The following is a 19102-nucleotide window of genomic DNA, read 5'->3' on the forward strand; positions in this document are numbered from 1 at the left end:
ATAATCTGGATTATATGGCAGTGTAGAAGCAGCCTGAGTTATAGTCCATTGTTGAATACTTGTACAGATCAAAGTTATCAAAATGTATCAAATCATTTCAGCAAAGGACTTGGAAAATTGCATTTAATAAGAAAGGAATGCATATCCTCAGCATGTTTTCCCATCCAATTCCTGTAAAATTCATTCAGATGGATTTGGGACCTTTCAGAAACAAGTTCTACAATTTTGCTTTGTGTGATTCTTGGTTCAGTACAAATCCTGGTAATCCTGAAATGGATGCTAAAATATGATAGAAACACAACAATTAGGTACTGAGTTTGAATTCTAGGACAAATCAAAGGGCGGCATTTTATTTTGTTTGTTGCACAGAGCAGCAATACACAGTTAGTTAGGATCTCTAAATGGAGTTTTCCAAAACACAGTTATATCTTCTTACTTGGTGCGTACAGCTATTATATACAAATTCCAAAATATTCCTACACTATAGATTAGTGCATTTGTTTAAAAAAACTAAAAAGAGAATCTAAGGCTATAGTAATGAAACTGTAAACAAAGCAACTAGAGAGGGAAGTAGAACATTTTAAAGTGTGCATTGAAGTTTTAATTTCTTGACCATAAATTTGACTGGCTGAAGTCAATAAGAGGTGCTTTCCAATGAACATGTCTATGGGGACGGATGGGCTGTGCCACTTGGTAAGAAGCACTGAATCAACACTTGGTTATTTATTTTACAGTGTAGAAAGCCTACTCTTCCAAGATGTAGGCCCGTGATATTTTGGAAAATGCAAATACAGTAGAGTCTCGCTTATACAACTTTCACTCATCCAATGTTCTGTATTATCCAACGCAGTCTGCCTCCCGCCCCGGATCCACAGCTGTTTCTCTAGTCAGGCAAGAATCACAGATTTTTTAAAAATCTTCACAGGATTGAACTTTTTATGGATTTAACTTCTGACAATGTTGTTACCGTAAGTTCATTTTATGCAACTCTAATTTGTAGTCAATTTTTTAGTAGTCAATGTTTTTGTAGTCAATGTTTTCAATACATTGCGATGTTTTGGTGCTAAATTCGTAAATACAGTAATTACTACATAACATTACCATGTATTGAACTGTTTTGTTTTGTTTTTTGGTCAATTTGTTGTAAAACATGATGTTTTGGTGCTTAATTTGTAAAATCATAACACAATTTGACGTTTAATAGGCGTTTCCTTATTCCCTCCTTATTATCTAACATTTTCACTTACCCAACGTTTTGCTGGCCTGTTTATGTTGGATAAGCAAGACTCTACTGTAGCACTTTCTGTCACTAACACAGGACCGAGAAGTAAACAGCACCCTCCTCCCACTCTGATGTTATGGAATTGCAAGTCCCAGCATTCCTCTGTAATTATTTTCTTGCCTAGGGCTGATGTGATTTACAGTTCAACAACATCCGGAAGACAACACAATTCCCACATTGAGACTAACTTCCTACTCAGGAAATGTTCCTGTTACAGACAGGTGTTGGAAAACTTTCCAAAGAATACTGTTCTATGGATCAACTCTATTTATTGTCCCAAATGTGCAACCTGAGAAGTCACGGGAAGGAGAGAGAAAGAGGAAGGGAGAAGACAAACTGGCACTGGATAAAATACCTTTAAAGGAGTGTCCACATAGAGCTTAAAGAAGATGCTAGTTAGAAGGCTTGAGGAACTGAAATACAAGAAAGCAACTTTTCCAAGCTCTGTAGTCATGGTGCACATTGTGGCTGTGGATACAAACAAATAAGAAACACTGAGGATAGCTACTAACAGGCTATTGGATTTAAGGCAAAACGTCTAGGCACTCAACCAAGGCTGTTTGTGTGATATACATCAAACAAGGGCTATACTGCCATCCTTCAAACTTCTGTCCCCTCTCTGCTATAGATCAGATTGTTCACACTGAAGGTACTCAGGACTGGGGCACTGAGGCAGCTTGACTGTCCACTTGTGCTTGCATAGTAATTCATTCTGGAGTTGGGCTGAGAACCGAGTTCGAATCCTGAGGATGGATTGCTATGGGAAATAGCGCAAGAGCTCAAGTTAGGCCCATTCTGCCTCCCAGGCATGAAATCAGACCCCGGCCCACTGAAAAACTGCCTGGAAAAGCCATTCCGCCTCTGGGCCACGGCATTCATGGTGGAGACGAAGGTGGAGAAACAACGGCTGGAGCTCAGGCTGGGGGATTTGCAGTTAGTCATCAAACCTGGGGAGCATCGCCGTGGCACAGGGGCCACATTGTGAGGTTCAGAGGCTTGTGGGACTGTAGGACTGCTCCTTTTGTCTTCTACTTTGTTGGGTGCTCCAGACCCATTTGTAGCATCAGATCGTTTTTTCCTCTTCCTTCTGAAGTTGCCATTATCAAACATCTTCTCACAGTTTGGATCCAGGGTCCAATAATTGCCTTTACCTATAAACAAGTCAAGAACACATGGATTTAATAGGGGCAGGCAGAAAAAATGCTGAAGGTACAAAACAACAACAACAACAACAACAAAAAATGTTTATTCAATGAGCACAATGCTGTCCCTTGAAAATAGACCAGTTTTTATGATAAGTGCTCTTTAATTAAAATCCCTTTCATTCCAATATTTAATTTTATTGATTTTGTTATTCTTTCCTGTCTTCATAGCTCATTGTAAATGATAAACTTTTAAAAATGATTTTTAAATTACCCCGATAAAGCATAAGTGTCAATACATTTTATAGATTAGCCCATCGGCCGTATCAAAACATTTAACAAACACATTTCACACACACAGAGAGCATACAATCCACATTACAATCAAAGTTTGTACAAGATCAGGATCCTGATCCGGATCAAATATCTGCATCATCCCTGGGATTTAGTTCAATTGACTCCAAATATGAAGTTCTCAGCTGAGTTGCGATAAAGCATAAGTGATTTGTATCCATAAATACATTTACAGAGGAAGAGATGGTACTCCCCTTCCAGAAAGCTTGAATTTATTTAATTAATGTACTGTAACCACTGAACTGCTAAACTTGCTGACCGAAAGGTCAGCAATTTGAATCTGGGTAGTGGGGTGAGCTCCCGCTGTTAGCCCCAGCTTCTGCCAGCCTAGCAGCTTGAAAACATGCAAATGTGAGTAGATCAATAGGTACCGCTCCAGTGGGAAGGTAATGGCGCTCCATTCAGTCATGCTGGCCACATGACCTTGGAGGTGTCTACGGACTCTTCGGCTTAGAAATGGAGATGAGCACCAACCCCCAGAGTCGGACATGACTAGATTTAATGTCAGGGGAAAACCTTTACCTTTACTAATGTAAACAGATACACATCAGTAGGAGATATGGAGTGGTCTTTGGACCCACCCCTATTGAGAGTCTGGCTGCCAAATTTGGATTCTGTTGGACAATTAGCATCACCAACAGCTCTGATGAATTGCTATCTAATGATGATGCTTTTTCAGATTTTTACAAGATCTTGAAAGTTGAGTTATACAAGGATGATATATTTTTTCCATAAATACAATCTTAATTTTGCTATACAATCCATGATTTTTACACTTGTATTGCAGCAGACAGGGCTGTGGCTGAACGAAAAGTAAGTTACACCAGCCCTGAAAAATGGCCCAGTGTTACTACATCCATTTTGGTTTTTTTCTACCACTTCCTTAGCAAGTAGTAAATTGTTCAATTCTCAATATAATTTTAAAGGCAAGAATGTACTTAAATACTCATTACGTACTGTTGTATTTACACCGCATCCCACCTTCCCGCTAAGCATTTTAAACTCCACAGAAAGTTTTGTTGATGATCACTGCGCTTCTTTTGTCCTGCATTATGGGTATCAAATTTCAAATTATCTGGATTTTCCTCCTACTATTTGTAGTCTTTCAAAAGTCATTGGATATGACTCTCAGGATCATAGCATGCATTCACAAAAACACACATTCAAGCAATATGAAAGAGGGGAAACACATTATTAACATATCATTATATGTGTAGTATTCACATATTATTGTATAGCTGCCCCAGCCTGGAAAAAATTGTCATCCTTTTTTTATATCCCATTAAATATTGGAAATTTTAATGGGGATTTATGTCAGAGTAACAGATTGAGAATGGCTATACCAGATCATAGCATTGCCAATAAACACGTTGAAGTCACAATTACTATGTAAAAGGGAGGTGGCAGGACTGGGCAAAAATACTTGTATTTTCATTGTAGAATATCAAAGATGGTATGTTTCTATGTGTGTGTGTGTGTATTCCACAAATAATAATAATAATAATAATAATAATAATAATAATAATAATAATAATAATAATAATAATAAACAATTATTATGTAAAATTGATAACAATCAGGTAATCTGGGTTGCTGTGAGTTTTCTGGACTGTATGGCCAATTTCCAGAAGCATTCTCTCCTGACATTTCACCCACATCTATGGCAGACATCCTCAGAGGTTGTGAGGTGTTGGAAACTAGGTAAGTGGGGTTTATATATCTGTGGAATGTTCAGGGTGGGAGAATGAAATCAGGAAATCCTTTTCAAGGGACTAAACAACCAAGAATGATTTTGAAACCTGCTGTGCCTATGCTAGCAGGAGGTTTGTTTTGTTTTTCAGTACAATAACAAACATTTGTATAGTGCTTTCATAATACACCCCACGCATAATACTTAACATGTATATTCATGTATAAATAATCTATACACTGGGGACAGGTTTCTTGGGGAGGGGCAAGATTGTGGATTTTGATTTCACCCATGGATGTGAAGGGTTATTCCACAAAGAGGGGAAAACATCAATGCCATTTCAAGGGCCAGCCACTCTGGCTGCCAGTGCCATTTTGGCATTCAAAAAAAGCAGTAAAAGTGCCACAACAAAGAGAGTAGCATGTTTCTTTTGGTTTCTCCAGGAATGGACTACACTCTTGTCCTTTGTTATTCTATGTAAAGAAGGGGATGGTTCCTTTTTGGATAAAAAAGGTAAAATGCTCACATTGGCCTGGTCATAAGTCTCGACCCAGGTTTTGGGGACTGATTTTCAGACAAATATTTCTAGGTCTTGTTGAAGGCTTTCCTGGCCGGAATCACTGGGTTGCTGTGGGTTTTCCAGGCTGTATGGCCATGTTCTAGAAGCATTCTCTCCTGATGTTTCACCCACATCTATGGTAGGCATCCTCAGAGGTTGGGAGGTATATTGGAAAACTAGGCAAGGGAGCTTTATATATCAGTGGAACATCCAGGGTGAGAGAAAGAACTCTGTCTGTTGGAGGTAAGTGTGAATGTAGCAATTAATCACTGAAAAGCTTTGCAACTTCAAAGACTGGCTGATTCCTGCCTGGGGAATCCTTTGTTGGGAGGTGTTAGCTGGCCCTGATTGTTTCATGTCTGGAATTCCCCAAATGCAGCATTGCCAAACACAAATCAAGGGAACATGAAGGCACTGCAGACTAACTCAAGCAGGGAATTCAGCTATAGCAGAGCACTTGATGAACCAACCTGGACACAGTATATTATTTGAGAACACAGAAATGCTGGACCACTCTAACAACCCCTATGTCCTGACCACTTAGGGCTAAACTACAGTTGAGATTCAGCTTAAGGCTGGCTTTTTACTGTCATATAATACAGTTTAGCCACATTGCATGGTCAGAGTAGACCAGTGTTTCTCAAACTCTGCTCCTCCAGGTGTTTTGGACTTCAGCTCCCGGAAATCCTAGCCAGCTTATCAGCTGTTAGGAATTGCAGGAGTTGAAGCCCAAAACACCTAGAGGAACAGAGTTTGAGAAACACTGGAGTAGGCCATATACTGGCAGTCCCCAAGTTAGGATTTGTTCTCAAGGTGAATTTGTACCTAAGTCGGAACAGGTGCATTTTTAAGTGTAACTCCAGCCATATATATAACATATCTTAACTATGAGTTGCCTGTAAGTCGGATGTTTGTATCTCGGGAACTGCCTGTATATTATATTGTCAGTGTGTAGGTTGACAGAAGCTGGGGCTAACAGCGGGAGCTCACCCTGCTCACTGGATTTGAACCACTGACCTTTTGGTCAGCAAGTTCCACAGCTCAATGGTTTAACTCATTGTGCCATCGGGGGCTCTGAATATAATATATTAAATATAATAATAGGTAAATATAATATAATATTAAGCCAGAACAGATCAATAGCACTTCAATGAGAAAATTCACTTTGCGGTTAGAGCTATTTGAGTCAAGAGCTCAATCATGGTAATGAATTGAACTCCTAACTCAAGGAATTGCTTCTGGAATTTGATATTTGTTAGACCACATGCAGAAAGGGAACAATTCACCCCACATGCCCATTGTCACTATCTTCACAAAGATCACAACAGCCTGAGGAATATACAGTGATTCCTTGAATTAAGAGTTGAATTCATTCCTTGACTGAGTTCTTAACTTGAATGGCTCTTATCTCAAAGTGAATTTTCCCATGTGCCTTACCAAACTCCAAGTCCCAGGACCCTGTAGCCTTGAGCCATGGCAGTTCAAGTGCATCCAATACAGTTGCAACCTGATTGAGCTCCCTTAATAATACAGTAGAGTCTCACTTATCCAACATAAACGGGCTGGCAGAACATTCAATAAGTGAATATGTTGGATAATAAGGAGGGATTAAGGAAAAGCCTATTAAACATCAAATTAGGTTATGATATTACAAATTAAGCACCAAAACATCACGTTATACAACAAATTTGACAAAAGAAGTAGTTCAATATGCAGTAATGCTATGTAGTAATTACCGTATTTACGAATTTAGCACCAAAATATCACGATATATTGAAAACATTGACTACAAAAATGCGTTGGATAATCCAGAACGCTGGGTAAGTGAGTGTTGGATAAGTGAGACTCTACTGTAATAATAACTTTATTCTTATATCCCGCCCCATCTCCCTGAAGGGACTCAGGGTGGCTTACATAGGATCAAACCCTAAAAACACAATAATACATAGCATAAAATTGCATTCCAAAATTAATACATAAAATATATAAAAAACATCGAACATCATCAATTCAACAATCCAACAACTGACCAGTGCCGTGGACATATTCAGAGTTGGGGCAAGGGATGAAATCCGTGTATAGTAGGAATAAAGGCCATTGGTAAGACGAGACATAAATCAGTTCAACGCTATAGGTGAGGTAGAGATGCGCTGATTTAATCAAAAGCACAGGTTTTCAAAATTTTCCGGAAAGAGTCCAATGTGGGAATTAATCTGATTTCTTTGGGGAGGGAATTCCAGAGCGGGGGGGGGGGGGAGGGGGACCACTGAAAAGGCCCGTTCCCTTCCCTCGTCCTGCCAATTGTGAGAACGAGGGAAGATACAGATTTCTAGCGAAAGATGTGATCATGAAGATAGACTGGACCCAAACCATCTAAGGATTTATAGGTAACTAGCTTGGGAACAAGGCAGTGCCCAGGTTATTTGAAAAGGGCCTTGTTTGTTTTTAGATGTTAGGTAATATCAGTTTGATGATATCTTATGCTATTTCTTAGGGGGAAAACCTCAATCTTTGCTTTTGTTTTTTATTAATGCTCCCATTAGGAAATGTATAAGGTTGTGGGTGAACTACAATTCCCAAAAATCTTGGGTACGTCAACTCTCTCCAAACTCTGACAGTATTCACAGTTAGCCATGTTGGGTCTGTGTCCCAGGTTTGGTCCAGATCCGTCATCAGATGGGTCTAGTGTTCTCTGAATACGGGTGAACTATAACTCCTGAGTGTCAAGATCAATCACCCACAAACCCTGCCAGTATGCAAATTTGGCCATGTTGGGTCTGTGTGCCAGGTTTGGTCCAGATCCGTCATCAGATGGGTCTAGTGTTCTCTGAATACGGGTGAACTATAACTCCTAAGTGTCAAGGTCAATCACCCCTAAACCCTGCCAGTATGCAAATTTGGCCATGTTGGGTCTGTGTGCCAAATTAGTTCCAGCTCCTTCCTTGGTGGGGTTCAGAGTGCTCTTAGAATGCAGGAGAACTATACATCCCAGCCCCTACAACTCCTATTAATCATGGTGAATTCTCCCTGGACCTCTTCAATATGTTCAGTTGCTGATCAACTCCTCTGTTTGCTGTGTGCCATAGAAAAGGGTAGGAAAGGGTTAAGGGAGAAGCAGTGTGCAAGGTCATGCAAATGGAGAGAGAAAGGAACACTGGGATGTGCTCGCTGTAACCTGCAATGTCCTGAGAGGGAGTTGGAGGCTGTCTATGTGAGTGCCACATACATACATGCACATTTTCACTTGTATAATAATAATAATAATAATAATAATAACTTTATTCTTATACCCCGCCCCATCTCCCCGAAGGGACTCAGGGTGGCTTACATGGGGCCATGCCCGGACACAACAGCACAAAATCAAAACAAAAACAATAAGCAAATCAGCCAACAATAAAACATCAACATGGATAAAAACAGTCATAAAAGGTCAATATACAAAATAAACTGTTAAAATCATGAATTGGATCAAAAGATCTGGGCCAAGGTGCAGAAAAAAATGTCAAGTCATCAGGGAGGGGTAATTACGCAGCAGGTGTAGAAATTAAAGTGCTAAGTGTAATCCTGAGAAAGCATACCTGAGGGTCTATTGCTTAGTAGGCAAGTAAGTCGATCCTACAAGGATCAACATCCTTATGTGTATAGATAGATTTTTTTTCGTGTCAGGAGCAACCAGAGTTGCTTCTGGAGTGAGAGAATTGGCCGTCTGCAAGGACGTTGCCCAGAGGACGCCCAGATTTTTTTTTGATGTTTTTACTATCCTTAGGAGCACCTTGAATTGGGACTGGAAACTTAGCGGCAGCCAGTGGAGCTGTTTTAGCAGGGGAGTTGTTGGCTCCCTGTCACCCTTGGGCAGGTGACACTCTTAAAGCCTTAGGGCTCCCTTTCCAAACTCCCACCTCCCAGGATCCCGTAGCCTTGAGCCCTAGAAGTTCAGACGAGAGCCTGGATGAGTTCCCGCGGCAGGTCCCACTCCCTCAGCCCTCCTTACCGGGGTCGTCCTCGTGGCGGGGCACCTTCTTGAAGCAGTCGTTGAGCGAGAGGTTGTGCCGGATGGAGTTCTGCCAGCCGGCTTTGCTGCGCTTGTAGAAGGGGAAGTTCCCGGCCACGAACTGGTAGATCTGGCTGAGGGTGAGCTTCTTGCCCGGCGCGCTCTGGAGGGCCATGGCGATCAGCGCCGAGTACGAGTAGGGCGGGCGCACCAAGCGCAGGAACTCCTGCTGCCCGGCTCTGGCCAGCGAGGACAGCCAGCCCAGCTCGGAGCCATACGCCGCCGAGGGCAGGTAAGGCTGCGGAGGAGGAGGCGGAGGCGGCGGGTGGGGATGCGGGTGCGGGGCGGAGGAGCCGTTGAGCCACAGGTAAGGCGCGCTGCCGCCCCCTCCGCACCCGCCGCCCGAGGCCTCCCCAGCCAAGCTGTAAGCCGGGCCCGGGAAGAGGCTCAGGTTGGCGCTGCTGTCGCCGCCGCCTCCGCCGTAGAAGGCGGCCACCTCGAGCAACTCGTGGGCGCAAGGGGCCGCCTGGCCCTCCAAGGCGCTCATGGCCAGCCCCGCCGCCCGACAGCGGCCCCAGCGAGGAAGACCTTGCCCAAGGAGGTGGCTGGGTGGGGGGTGGGCAGCGCCGCCCCCTCGCCCTGCCCCACCGAGGTGGACAAGCCCTCGCCAAATAACGCCGTTCCCACAGCCCTCCCCTGCGGCGCCCAGAGCGGGAAACGGCCCACATTCCAGCCTCCCCCATTATCTGCCTCTCCCCCCAACCCATCCTTGGCAGGGAGTCTGTGCCATCCCTCTTCCCTTCTCATCAAGCCCCCACTGGGCTCCTCTGTCTGGGAAGGCAAGGAGGAGCAACAAGAGGAAAGGGGGACTCACGTCCAGGGATGTTGGCAGTTCTTTGACAGAGGGTCTGACAACTCTCCAAACAGACACTGGGTGCAAATTACATTAACCTTATCATCATTATCACCATCCTCATCACCACCATCATTCGTTACCATCATCACCACGACCATATCATCATCACCATCACAATCATCATCATCGCCAACCATCATCACCACCATCATCGATATCAGCAATAGCATCACCATCACAACCACCACCATCATCATTCATTACCATCATTATCACCACCCACCACCATCATTTATTACTATCAGCACCACCGTCATAATTGTCAGCAGCAGCATCACCATCACAATCTTCATTACCACCATCACCATCATTGTGTTGTCGAAGGCTTCCATGGCCGGGATCACAGGGTTGTTGTATGTCTTTTGGGCTGTGTGGCGATGTTCCAGAAGTATTCTCTCCTGACGTTTCGCCCACATCTATGGCAGGCACCCATCCATGCGTCACAACCTCTGAGGATGCCTGCCATAGATGTGGGTGAAACGTCAGGAGAGAATACTTCTGGAACATCGCCACACAGCCCGAAAGACATACAAGGGTTCTATCACCATCATTCATTGCCATCATCATTATCAGCAGTAGTAGCATCACAATCATCACCATCATCATTAGTAGCAGCAACATTACCATCATCACCATCATCATCATTCATTGCCATCATCATTATCAGCAGCAGCAGTATCACAATCATCATCATCATAATCATCACCACCATCACCATAATGCATTACCATCACCACCATAATCATCATTATCAGTAACAGTATCACCATTGCAATCATCATCATCCTCACCATCACCATCATTCATTACCATCATCACCATCATCATTCATTACCATAATCATCTATGGTCCATCAACATAGGATCATAGAATCATAGAATAGTAGAGTTTGAAGAGACCTCATGGGCCATCCAGTCCAACCCCCTGCCAAGAAGCAGGAAATCGCATTCAAAGCACCGCAGACAGATGGCCATCCAGTCTCTGCTTAAAAGCCTCCAAAGAAGGAGCCTCCACCACACTCTGGGGCAGAGAGTTCCACTGCCAAACAGCTCTCACAGTGAAGAAGTTCTTCCTGATGTTCAGGTGAAATCTTCTTTACTGTAGTTTGAAGCCATTGTTCCGCATCCTAGTCTCCAGGACAGCAGATAAACAAGCTTTCTCCCTCCTCTCTATGACTTCCCCTCACATATTTGTACATGGCTATCATGTCTCCTCTCAACTTTCCTTCTGCAGGCTAAACATTAATTCATTATCATCATCATCACCTCCACCATCATTATCAGCATCAGCATCACCATCAAAATCATCATTACTATCATCACCACCACCACCATTCATTACCATCATCATCACCACCATATCATCACCACCACCACCATTATTATTATTATCAGCATCAAAATTACCATCACAATCATCATCATTACCATCACTGTCATTCATTACTATCATCACCACCACCATTATCAACAGCAGCATCGCCATCACAGTCATCATCATAATCACTACCAGCATCAGCAGCAGCATCACCATTTTTATTTATATATTACTAGCTGTGCCCGGCCACACGTTGCTGTGGCTTATGGGAATGCTTTGTTGGCCAGGTGGAATAGCAGTGAATAGCCTTGCAGCCTCAAAAGCCTGAACCCTGGCTGCACCCCGGTGCCATTGTGGCCGAGGGGGTTGCAAGGAGATGAAGTGGGCAGGGCCTAAAGGGGCCTACCTTTCTGACCAGCAACCAGGGTTGAAAACGGCTCTTCCTTGTTCTCTAATTTGGACTTTATTTTCCAGGTTTTTGGTTTGAAAGACATAGATTGGATGACTATGTCTTTTGTGGCCAAATTTGGTGTGATTTGGTTCAGTGGTTTTGTTGTTTACTCAATCCTACAAACGTACATTTTTATATAGATAGATAATTTATTACAGAGATTTCTATGCTGCCTTTCTCCAGGACGGACACAAGGCAGCTCACATCATATTTAAAAATATATACACAAATAGTTAAAAATCATAGCTAAACAAGAATTAGAGGTTCAATAATCCTTAAAAACTTTCTGTATTATTGAACATTAAAAGTTAAAATAAATCTAAAATTCCCCATTCTTCTGTAGCCATAAATGCCTAGCTTCAGTTAAAAGCGCATTCGAAGAGGAAAGTCTTCATGCCTTTCCTAAATGTCATGAAGGTGGGAGCCGATATAATTTCCTCCAGCAGTGAATTCCACCATCACCCTTAGCCTCACCATCACCTTCATCATTATCATTGTCACCGTCATTATTAGAATCATAGAATAATAGAAGTTCTTTCTAATGTTCAGGTGGAGTCTCCTTCCCTGTAATTTGAACCCATTGCTCCATTGAGTCCTAGTCTCCAGGACATCAGAAAACAAGCTGGTCCCCTCTTCCTTATGACATCCTTTCCCATATTTATACATGTGACTATCATGTCTCCTCCCAACTTTCTCATCTTCTTAAAAGTAATGTTCCAAACTCTGATTCCACGACAAGATGGAGAGGTGATGACTGTATTAGTGGGCATGAGATTTTGTACCTTTTAACTGGCAACAGACAGTGCAGGAAAAAAAATAAATTAAGATAATTCCGGGATTACTTTGAGTATGAAAATGGATTTTAAAGGATCACAGAAGGTGGCTATTTTAACACAACATTGATTTATAATGCTTTAGGTCTTCAAAGGGGTGTTAAGCCTTTCCAAATCTGGATAATGATTGTTTCATAAAAGGATCAGGCAATTGTGCAAGCCTCTCTGGAGTACATTCAAGTATTAGTCCTCAGTTTGGTATAAAATTTACATGCGACTGATGCCTTGTACTTTCCACCTCAGCATCACAAACATCCATTGTCATCAACAAAGCTCATTACAGTTGGAAAATGTTTCTGATCTGGAGCAAAAGATAAAATTTGGGAGACATATAGCTGACATCAAACGTGAAGCTTTCCAGAACACAATGCCATATTTAAGGACAACAATGACCAACCATTATTTCCTTTTCACAGTACAGTAGTCACTAATTGTGATTGACACTTGTGCATGTAATCATATCCACAGGCATCTAAACGGTCTGCCTGTGTGCATATTTTTTCACACCTCCGCTTGCACGACTTGTCTTATTCACTCCCAAAGCTCCTTTTCCATCAATTTTGTCTCTTTGATTTGTAAGTTTGTCATAAAGAAGACTGATTCTTTCTGTTGTTGGCCTCTAGTTGCTAGTTATGTAACAAGAGTCTGCTTATGAAGACACACAGACACTGATTTCAGGCAGCAAAATTTGCCTCAATCCACAGGGCAGACACAATTCTCTCTGTGGAATTTGCACACTGACAGACAGCCGCCAATACTTCTGGGGAGAAAAAGTCAGCACCTTGGAAAGTATATATCTCAAGGACACACAAAGTCATTCTTCAATATGCTTGAGAAAATAAATGGAAATGTTCAGGCAATGTGCACACTTTAAAATACCTTTCACTTTATTTTGAACCATATCTACGACTAGAATCCTTGACAAACCCTTTGCTGTCTTTGCTGTGTTGACATATCTCTGAGATCACAGTGTATGAAAGTATTGACCATCCCCCAGGAATTCTTCCCCCACACCATGAAATTTTTCTTCAGACTCAATGAGATATTAACACTCATACCTAGGTAACTCTATTTGCTGTGTTTGCATTCTTTTGGAAACTTTGTTAAGTCCCCTTTCATCCCCTAAACCATATTTCCATATGCCCAACTGAAGGCTTACATTAGAAAATTTTAATTAGGGTATAATTCTTGTAATGCCATCATTGAGAGCGAAATTCTTGTAATATCATTTTTGGTTAGATACAGTAGAGTCTCACTTATCCAAGCCTCACTTATCCAAGCTTCTGGATTATCCAAGCCATTTTTGTAGTCAATGTTTTCAATATAACATGATATTTTGGTGCTACATTCGTAAATACAGTAATTACAACATAACATTACTGCGTATTGAACTACTTTTTCTGTCAAATTTGTTGTATAACATGATGTTTTGGTGCTTAATTTGTAAAATCATAACCTAATTTGATGTTTAATAGGCTTTTCCTTAATCCCTCCTTATTATCCAAGATATTTGCTTATCCAAGCTTCTGTCGGCCAGTTTAGCTTGGATAAGCGAGACTCTACTGTACATTTATAAAAGAAACACAGTCTGCTCTTTGTAACCAGGGATTTTGCAATAAGTCATCCACAGCTTGGAAAATATTGTTGTTGTTTATTCATTCAGTGGCTTCCAACTTTTCATGACCTCATGGACCAGTCCACATCAGAGCTCCCTGTCAGCTGTCACCACTCCCAGCTCCTTTAAGGTCAAGCCAGTAACTTCAAAGATAACATCCATCCATCTTGCCACTCTTCCTTTTTCCTTCCATTTTCTCCAGCATCACTATCTTCTCAAGCTTTCCTGTCTTCTCATTATGTGGCCAAAGTACTTCATCTTTGCCTCTAGTATCCTTCCCTCCAGTGAGCAGTTGGACATTATTTCCTGGAGGATGGACCGGTTGGATCTTCTTGCGGTCCAAGGCACTCTCAAGATTTTCCTCCAGCACCAAAGTTCAAAAGCGTCTATCTTCCTTCGCTCAGCCTTCCTCATGGTCCAGCTCTCGCATCCATAGGTTACTATGGGGAATACCATTGCTTTCACTATGCTGACCTTCGTTGCCAGTGTGATTTCTCTGCTTTTCATTATTTTATTGAGGTTGGCCATTGCTCTTCTCTCAAGAAGTAGACATCTTCTGATTTCCTGGTTGCAGTAATCCTCGCACGTAGAAATACAAAGTCTGTCACTGCCTCCATGTTTTCTTCCTCTATTTGCCAGTTATCAATCAGTCTGGTTGCCATAATCTTGGTTTTCTTGACGTTTAACTGCAACCCAGCTTTTGCACTTTCTTCTTTCATCTTGGTTATTAGGCTCCTCAGTTCCTCCTCGCTTTCAGCCACCAAAGTGGTATCATCTGCATATCTAAGGTTGTTAATGTTTCTTCCAGCAATTTTAACTCCAGCCTTGGATTCATCAAGCCCTGCAAATCGCATGATGTGTTCTACATACAAGTTTAATAGGTAGGATGAGAGTATACAGTCCTGCCGTACTCCTTTCCTGATCTTGAACCAGTCTATTGTTCTGTGGTCTGTTCTTATGGTTGCTACTTTGCCCCATCTCATCAGAATTCAGTCAGAATCCACCTGCAAAGTGTCGCTGAAATTGATTATTTGCAGACTGAATTCTAATTGTGATTTTTGAAATTCTACAGGTTCTTCTGTTGCTGAAGCTTTGGTTTTGTGTGCAATAGGAAAATCTGTATGCACCCCATCAGCAACCATACTTTTTTAATGTCACAGAATCATGTAGGGGGTGTTTTGAATGGATTGTGAGGAGCCAGTCTTCCATGGTGTGATGAGTCAAAGAGCAGTATTTTCGAATCATAGGTAAGGTAAAGGTTTTCCCTGATGTTAAGTCTAGTCATGTCCAACTCTGTGGGTTGGTGTTCATCTCCATTTCTAAGCCGAAGAGCCGGCGTTGTCTGTAGACACCTCCAAGATCACGTGGCCAGCATGACTGCATGGAGCACCGTTTACCTTCCCGCCAGAGCGGTACCTATTGATCTACTCACATCTGCATGTTTTCGAACTGCTTGGTTGGCAGGAGCTGGAGCTGACAGCAGGAGCTCCCTCCACTCCCCGGATTCGAACCACTGACTTTTTGGTCTGCAAATTCAGTATCTCAGTGGTTTAATCTGCTGCACCACCAGGGGCTCATATTTTTCAAATAATAAAAATTGTAATAATCAGGTGTGATGAAGAAAGTATGCATCCCATCTCAATACAATATACTTCCAGCCCTAAAAAAAACGAGATTCATTCTGATATAAATGGATTATATCCCAATGTGATAAGGTCCTTTATTATGCCATTGTATATAATAGGACGAGCATCCATGGATTTTGGTATTCATGGGAGGTCGTGGGACCTAACCCCTCTCAAACCAAGAATGAAGGGAATTGGGATTTGCTTATTTATTCATTATATCTGCAGCCCTTTTAGGGAAGGGGGCAAAATGGTACGCAGTGTAACTAACAACACTCAAATTAAAATGAAACATTTTAAAACATTCTAGTACACAGATGAGAACAAAAACAGAAGCTACCTTCAGTTTATACAAGGCAGTGTAATTAAAAAGGGCTTTATTTCTTAGTAGAGAGTAAAAAGAGAGTACATGGTTTTCCAAGGCAGTGAGTTCCACATGCCAGAACCTGTCACTGAGGAAATTGTCTCTTGTGTCTTCACAAAATGGGCCTCCAAAGGTAACTGGATGGAGAGAAAGTCCTTCCCTGGAGTTGTTACCATCCTGATACATTTGTAAGACGAAATATGGCATTTCAACAAATTCATGTCATGTAGGGCTTTGCAGTGGCAGACTGGGTCTAAAAATATTAATGCCAGGAGACCCACAACTATAAGGCTATCATTTAATTTTTAAAAGAGATAAATTACAATTTTAAAAAATACGTAAGTAGAGAAAAGATACAATTATTTAGCAATAATATTGGAACTTCTATTATATTTTCAAGCTACTAAAAGATCATTAACATTTTAAACATCTTGTCTATTGTTTCAGGAGGCTCACTTGGCATTAGACACAAATTGGCAGAAATTAACTACTGTCCCTTACCTCCACCTAGACCCAGTTACTGCACTTCTTCCGGTCTATTCAGTAGAGGTTTATAAGATATTATACACAGACAACATTTACCTTGCCCCCAGTGGAATATGTTTACTGCGCCTGACTATTTAGCTATTGATTTCAAGTATGTTTTAATGTATTATATGTTTTATGATTTTATGTGTATATGTTTTAAATGTATTTATATGATTGTATTTTATTGTATATTGCTGCGCTTGCTCCCCATGTGAGCCGCCCCAAGTCCCTTCGGGGAGATGGGGTGAGATAAAAGAATAAAGTTGTTGTTATTGTCATTATTATTATTGTTATTATTATTATTTTATTATGACACAGCAAACAAGATAGACATGCTGGATTTCGTATCACAAAATCACAAGTCGAACACTTCCCAAGTGTCTAGGACTGTGTGATGTATTTTGGGATGATGCGCGCAGATCCCAGCAGGGTGGCCTTTTGCAGCTCGCAGATCGTAATTTTGTCAATGTCTATTGTTTCCAAATGCCGGCTGAGATCTTTTGGCACAGCACCCAATGTGCCCATCACCACCAGGACCACCTGCACTGGTTTCTGCCAGAGTCTTTGAAGTTCAATCTTGAGGTCCTAATAGTGGCTGAGTTTTTCCTGTTGTTTTTCGTCAATGCGATTGTCACCTGGGATGGCAACATCAATGATCCAAACCTTTTTCTTTTCCACAACTGTGATGTCTGGTGTGTTGTGTTCCAGAACTTTGTCAGTCTGGATTCGGAAGTCCCACAGTATTTTTGCGTGCTCATTTTCCAATACTTTTGCAGGTTTGTGATCCCACCAGTTCTTTGCTGCTGGGAGGTGGTACTTGAGGCATAAGTTCCAATGAATCATTTGGGCCACATAGTTGTGCCTCTGTTTGTAGTCTGTCTGTGCAATTTTCTTACAGCAGCTGAGAATATGATCAATGGTTTTGTCGGTTTCCTTGCACAGTCTGCATTTTTATCATTTATTTATTATTATTATTATTATTATTATTATTATTATTATTATTATTATTATTATTATTATTAGGCAAGCTGATATCCCAGCCAGTCCGGCTTTGTATATATTCCTCTCTAACAAAAAAGAACATTTTAATTTTGAACCTTACTCGGATAGCTAACATAAGCCACAGAGTATGAATAATTATGTAGTCGGTATAAATGTTGAAAGACAGCCGACTATGTCTCTTTTAGTATAATATTAAAATCTTTAATTTTAAAAGGAGTGAATAAAATGTAGCTTGCTCCTCAGTCCCAAAAAATTTCAGTGGGAGAGCTATGCAGCCAACTTGATGGTGCGGCTGTGTACCTGCCTGAGCCTTAGGATTCCAATATACAGTAGAGTCTCACTTATCCAACATAAACGGGCCGGCAGAATGTTGGATAAGCGAATATGTTGGACAATAAGGAGGAATTAAGGATAAGCCTATTAAACATCAAATTAAGTTATGATTTTACAAATTAAGCACCAAAACATCATGTTAGACAACAAATTTGGCAGAAAAAGTAGTTCAATACACAGTAATGCTATGTAGTAATTACTGTATTTATTAATTTAGCACCAAAATATCATGATATATTGAAAGCATTGACTACAAAAATGCGTTGGATAATCCAGAACGTTGGATAAGCGAGTGTTGGATAAGTGAGACTCTACTGTAGTTGCCAAATACAGTGAGTCACTATCAACTATGTACAGTGAGTCATAGTAGCTTTTGGTACGATATCACAGAGAGCTTGGATATAAGTGTCCATGGAAGCAATACATCTAAGGATATTCTGTTATCTAGCCTGTGGATTTGTTTCCAATCAGTGAAAAAGGGGAGAAAATACTTTTTTTTATTAATTTGAAAATTTTAAAAGAAATCAAGTAAATGTACATCATTTACAAAAGAAAATAAAGCAAGTCTGATGGAGATTCAGAAGTTTGAGGAATAAAATAAAATTAATTGCATCACTTATTGTGGATGTTAAAACCAAGAAACAACACATTTCCAAAGAAGAATGACACTGAAACCAACCCATGTAATTAAAAGCGAGAATGAGAATGCTAACTTCTTCCTCAGAACTGGTTGGTGACATACAATCACGGTTGTTGATTCTGTGGTGTGCGAGGCTTTGCATTAGGTTTCACTTATGGTAATTTATCACCTTTACTCTGACTTTTCACTCTTGAATGCTCCAGTGCTCTTCACCTGCCTTAAGGCGTGCATTAACTCCAAGCATCTGAGCCAAAGTATCCCTGGCTGTTTGATTGACTGGATCTTGGAAAAAATGGGGGTGTTGGTGGGAAATGTCTTTGCTATGATAAGCCTCGGGGCCAATTTGTTTGGATTGTAGGGAAGGTGGAAACTGCCTGAAGAGGGAGTGTATTTAATACTTTAATTGAAGGTTTCAGATTCACAGTAGCAATTTGGAATTAAAATTACACAGCCTGGAAA

The 19102-nt window shown here is 41.2% G+C and overlaps 1 protein-coding gene and 1 long non-coding RNA gene across 2 annotated transcripts in view; one reads left to right on the forward strand and one right to left on the reverse strand.

Moving 5' to 3' along the window:
• Window positions 1–322: 322 nt before the first annotated feature.
• On the reverse strand, window positions 323–9193 carry foxi2 (forkhead box I2). Its single transcript, XM_008106721.2, has 2 exons — window positions 9019–9193; window positions 323–2433 (listed from the first exon to the last, which is right to left on the reverse strand). Exons 1-2 carry the CDS (start codon window positions 9191–9193, stop codon window positions 1883–1885), a joined length of 726 nt encoding a protein of 241 aa, XP_008104928.2. The 3' UTR covers window positions 323–1882.
• LOC134297721 (uncharacterized) overlaps window positions 9178–19102 on the forward strand; it is a 39210-nt gene continuing 29285 nt past the window's right edge. Inside the window, exon 1 of the long non-coding RNA XR_010004582.1 lies at window positions 9178–9310. This is a non-coding gene — a long non-coding RNA (uncharacterized LOC134297721). The remainder of the gene's footprint in view (window positions 9311–19102) is intronic.

This window comes from Anolis carolinensis, chromosome 3, assembly GCF_035594765.1.
Source record: "Anolis carolinensis isolate JA03-04 chromosome 3, rAnoCar3.1.pri, whole genome shotgun sequence".
Lineage (NCBI taxonomy): Eukaryota > Metazoa > Chordata > Lepidosauria > Squamata > Dactyloidae > Anolis > Anolis carolinensis.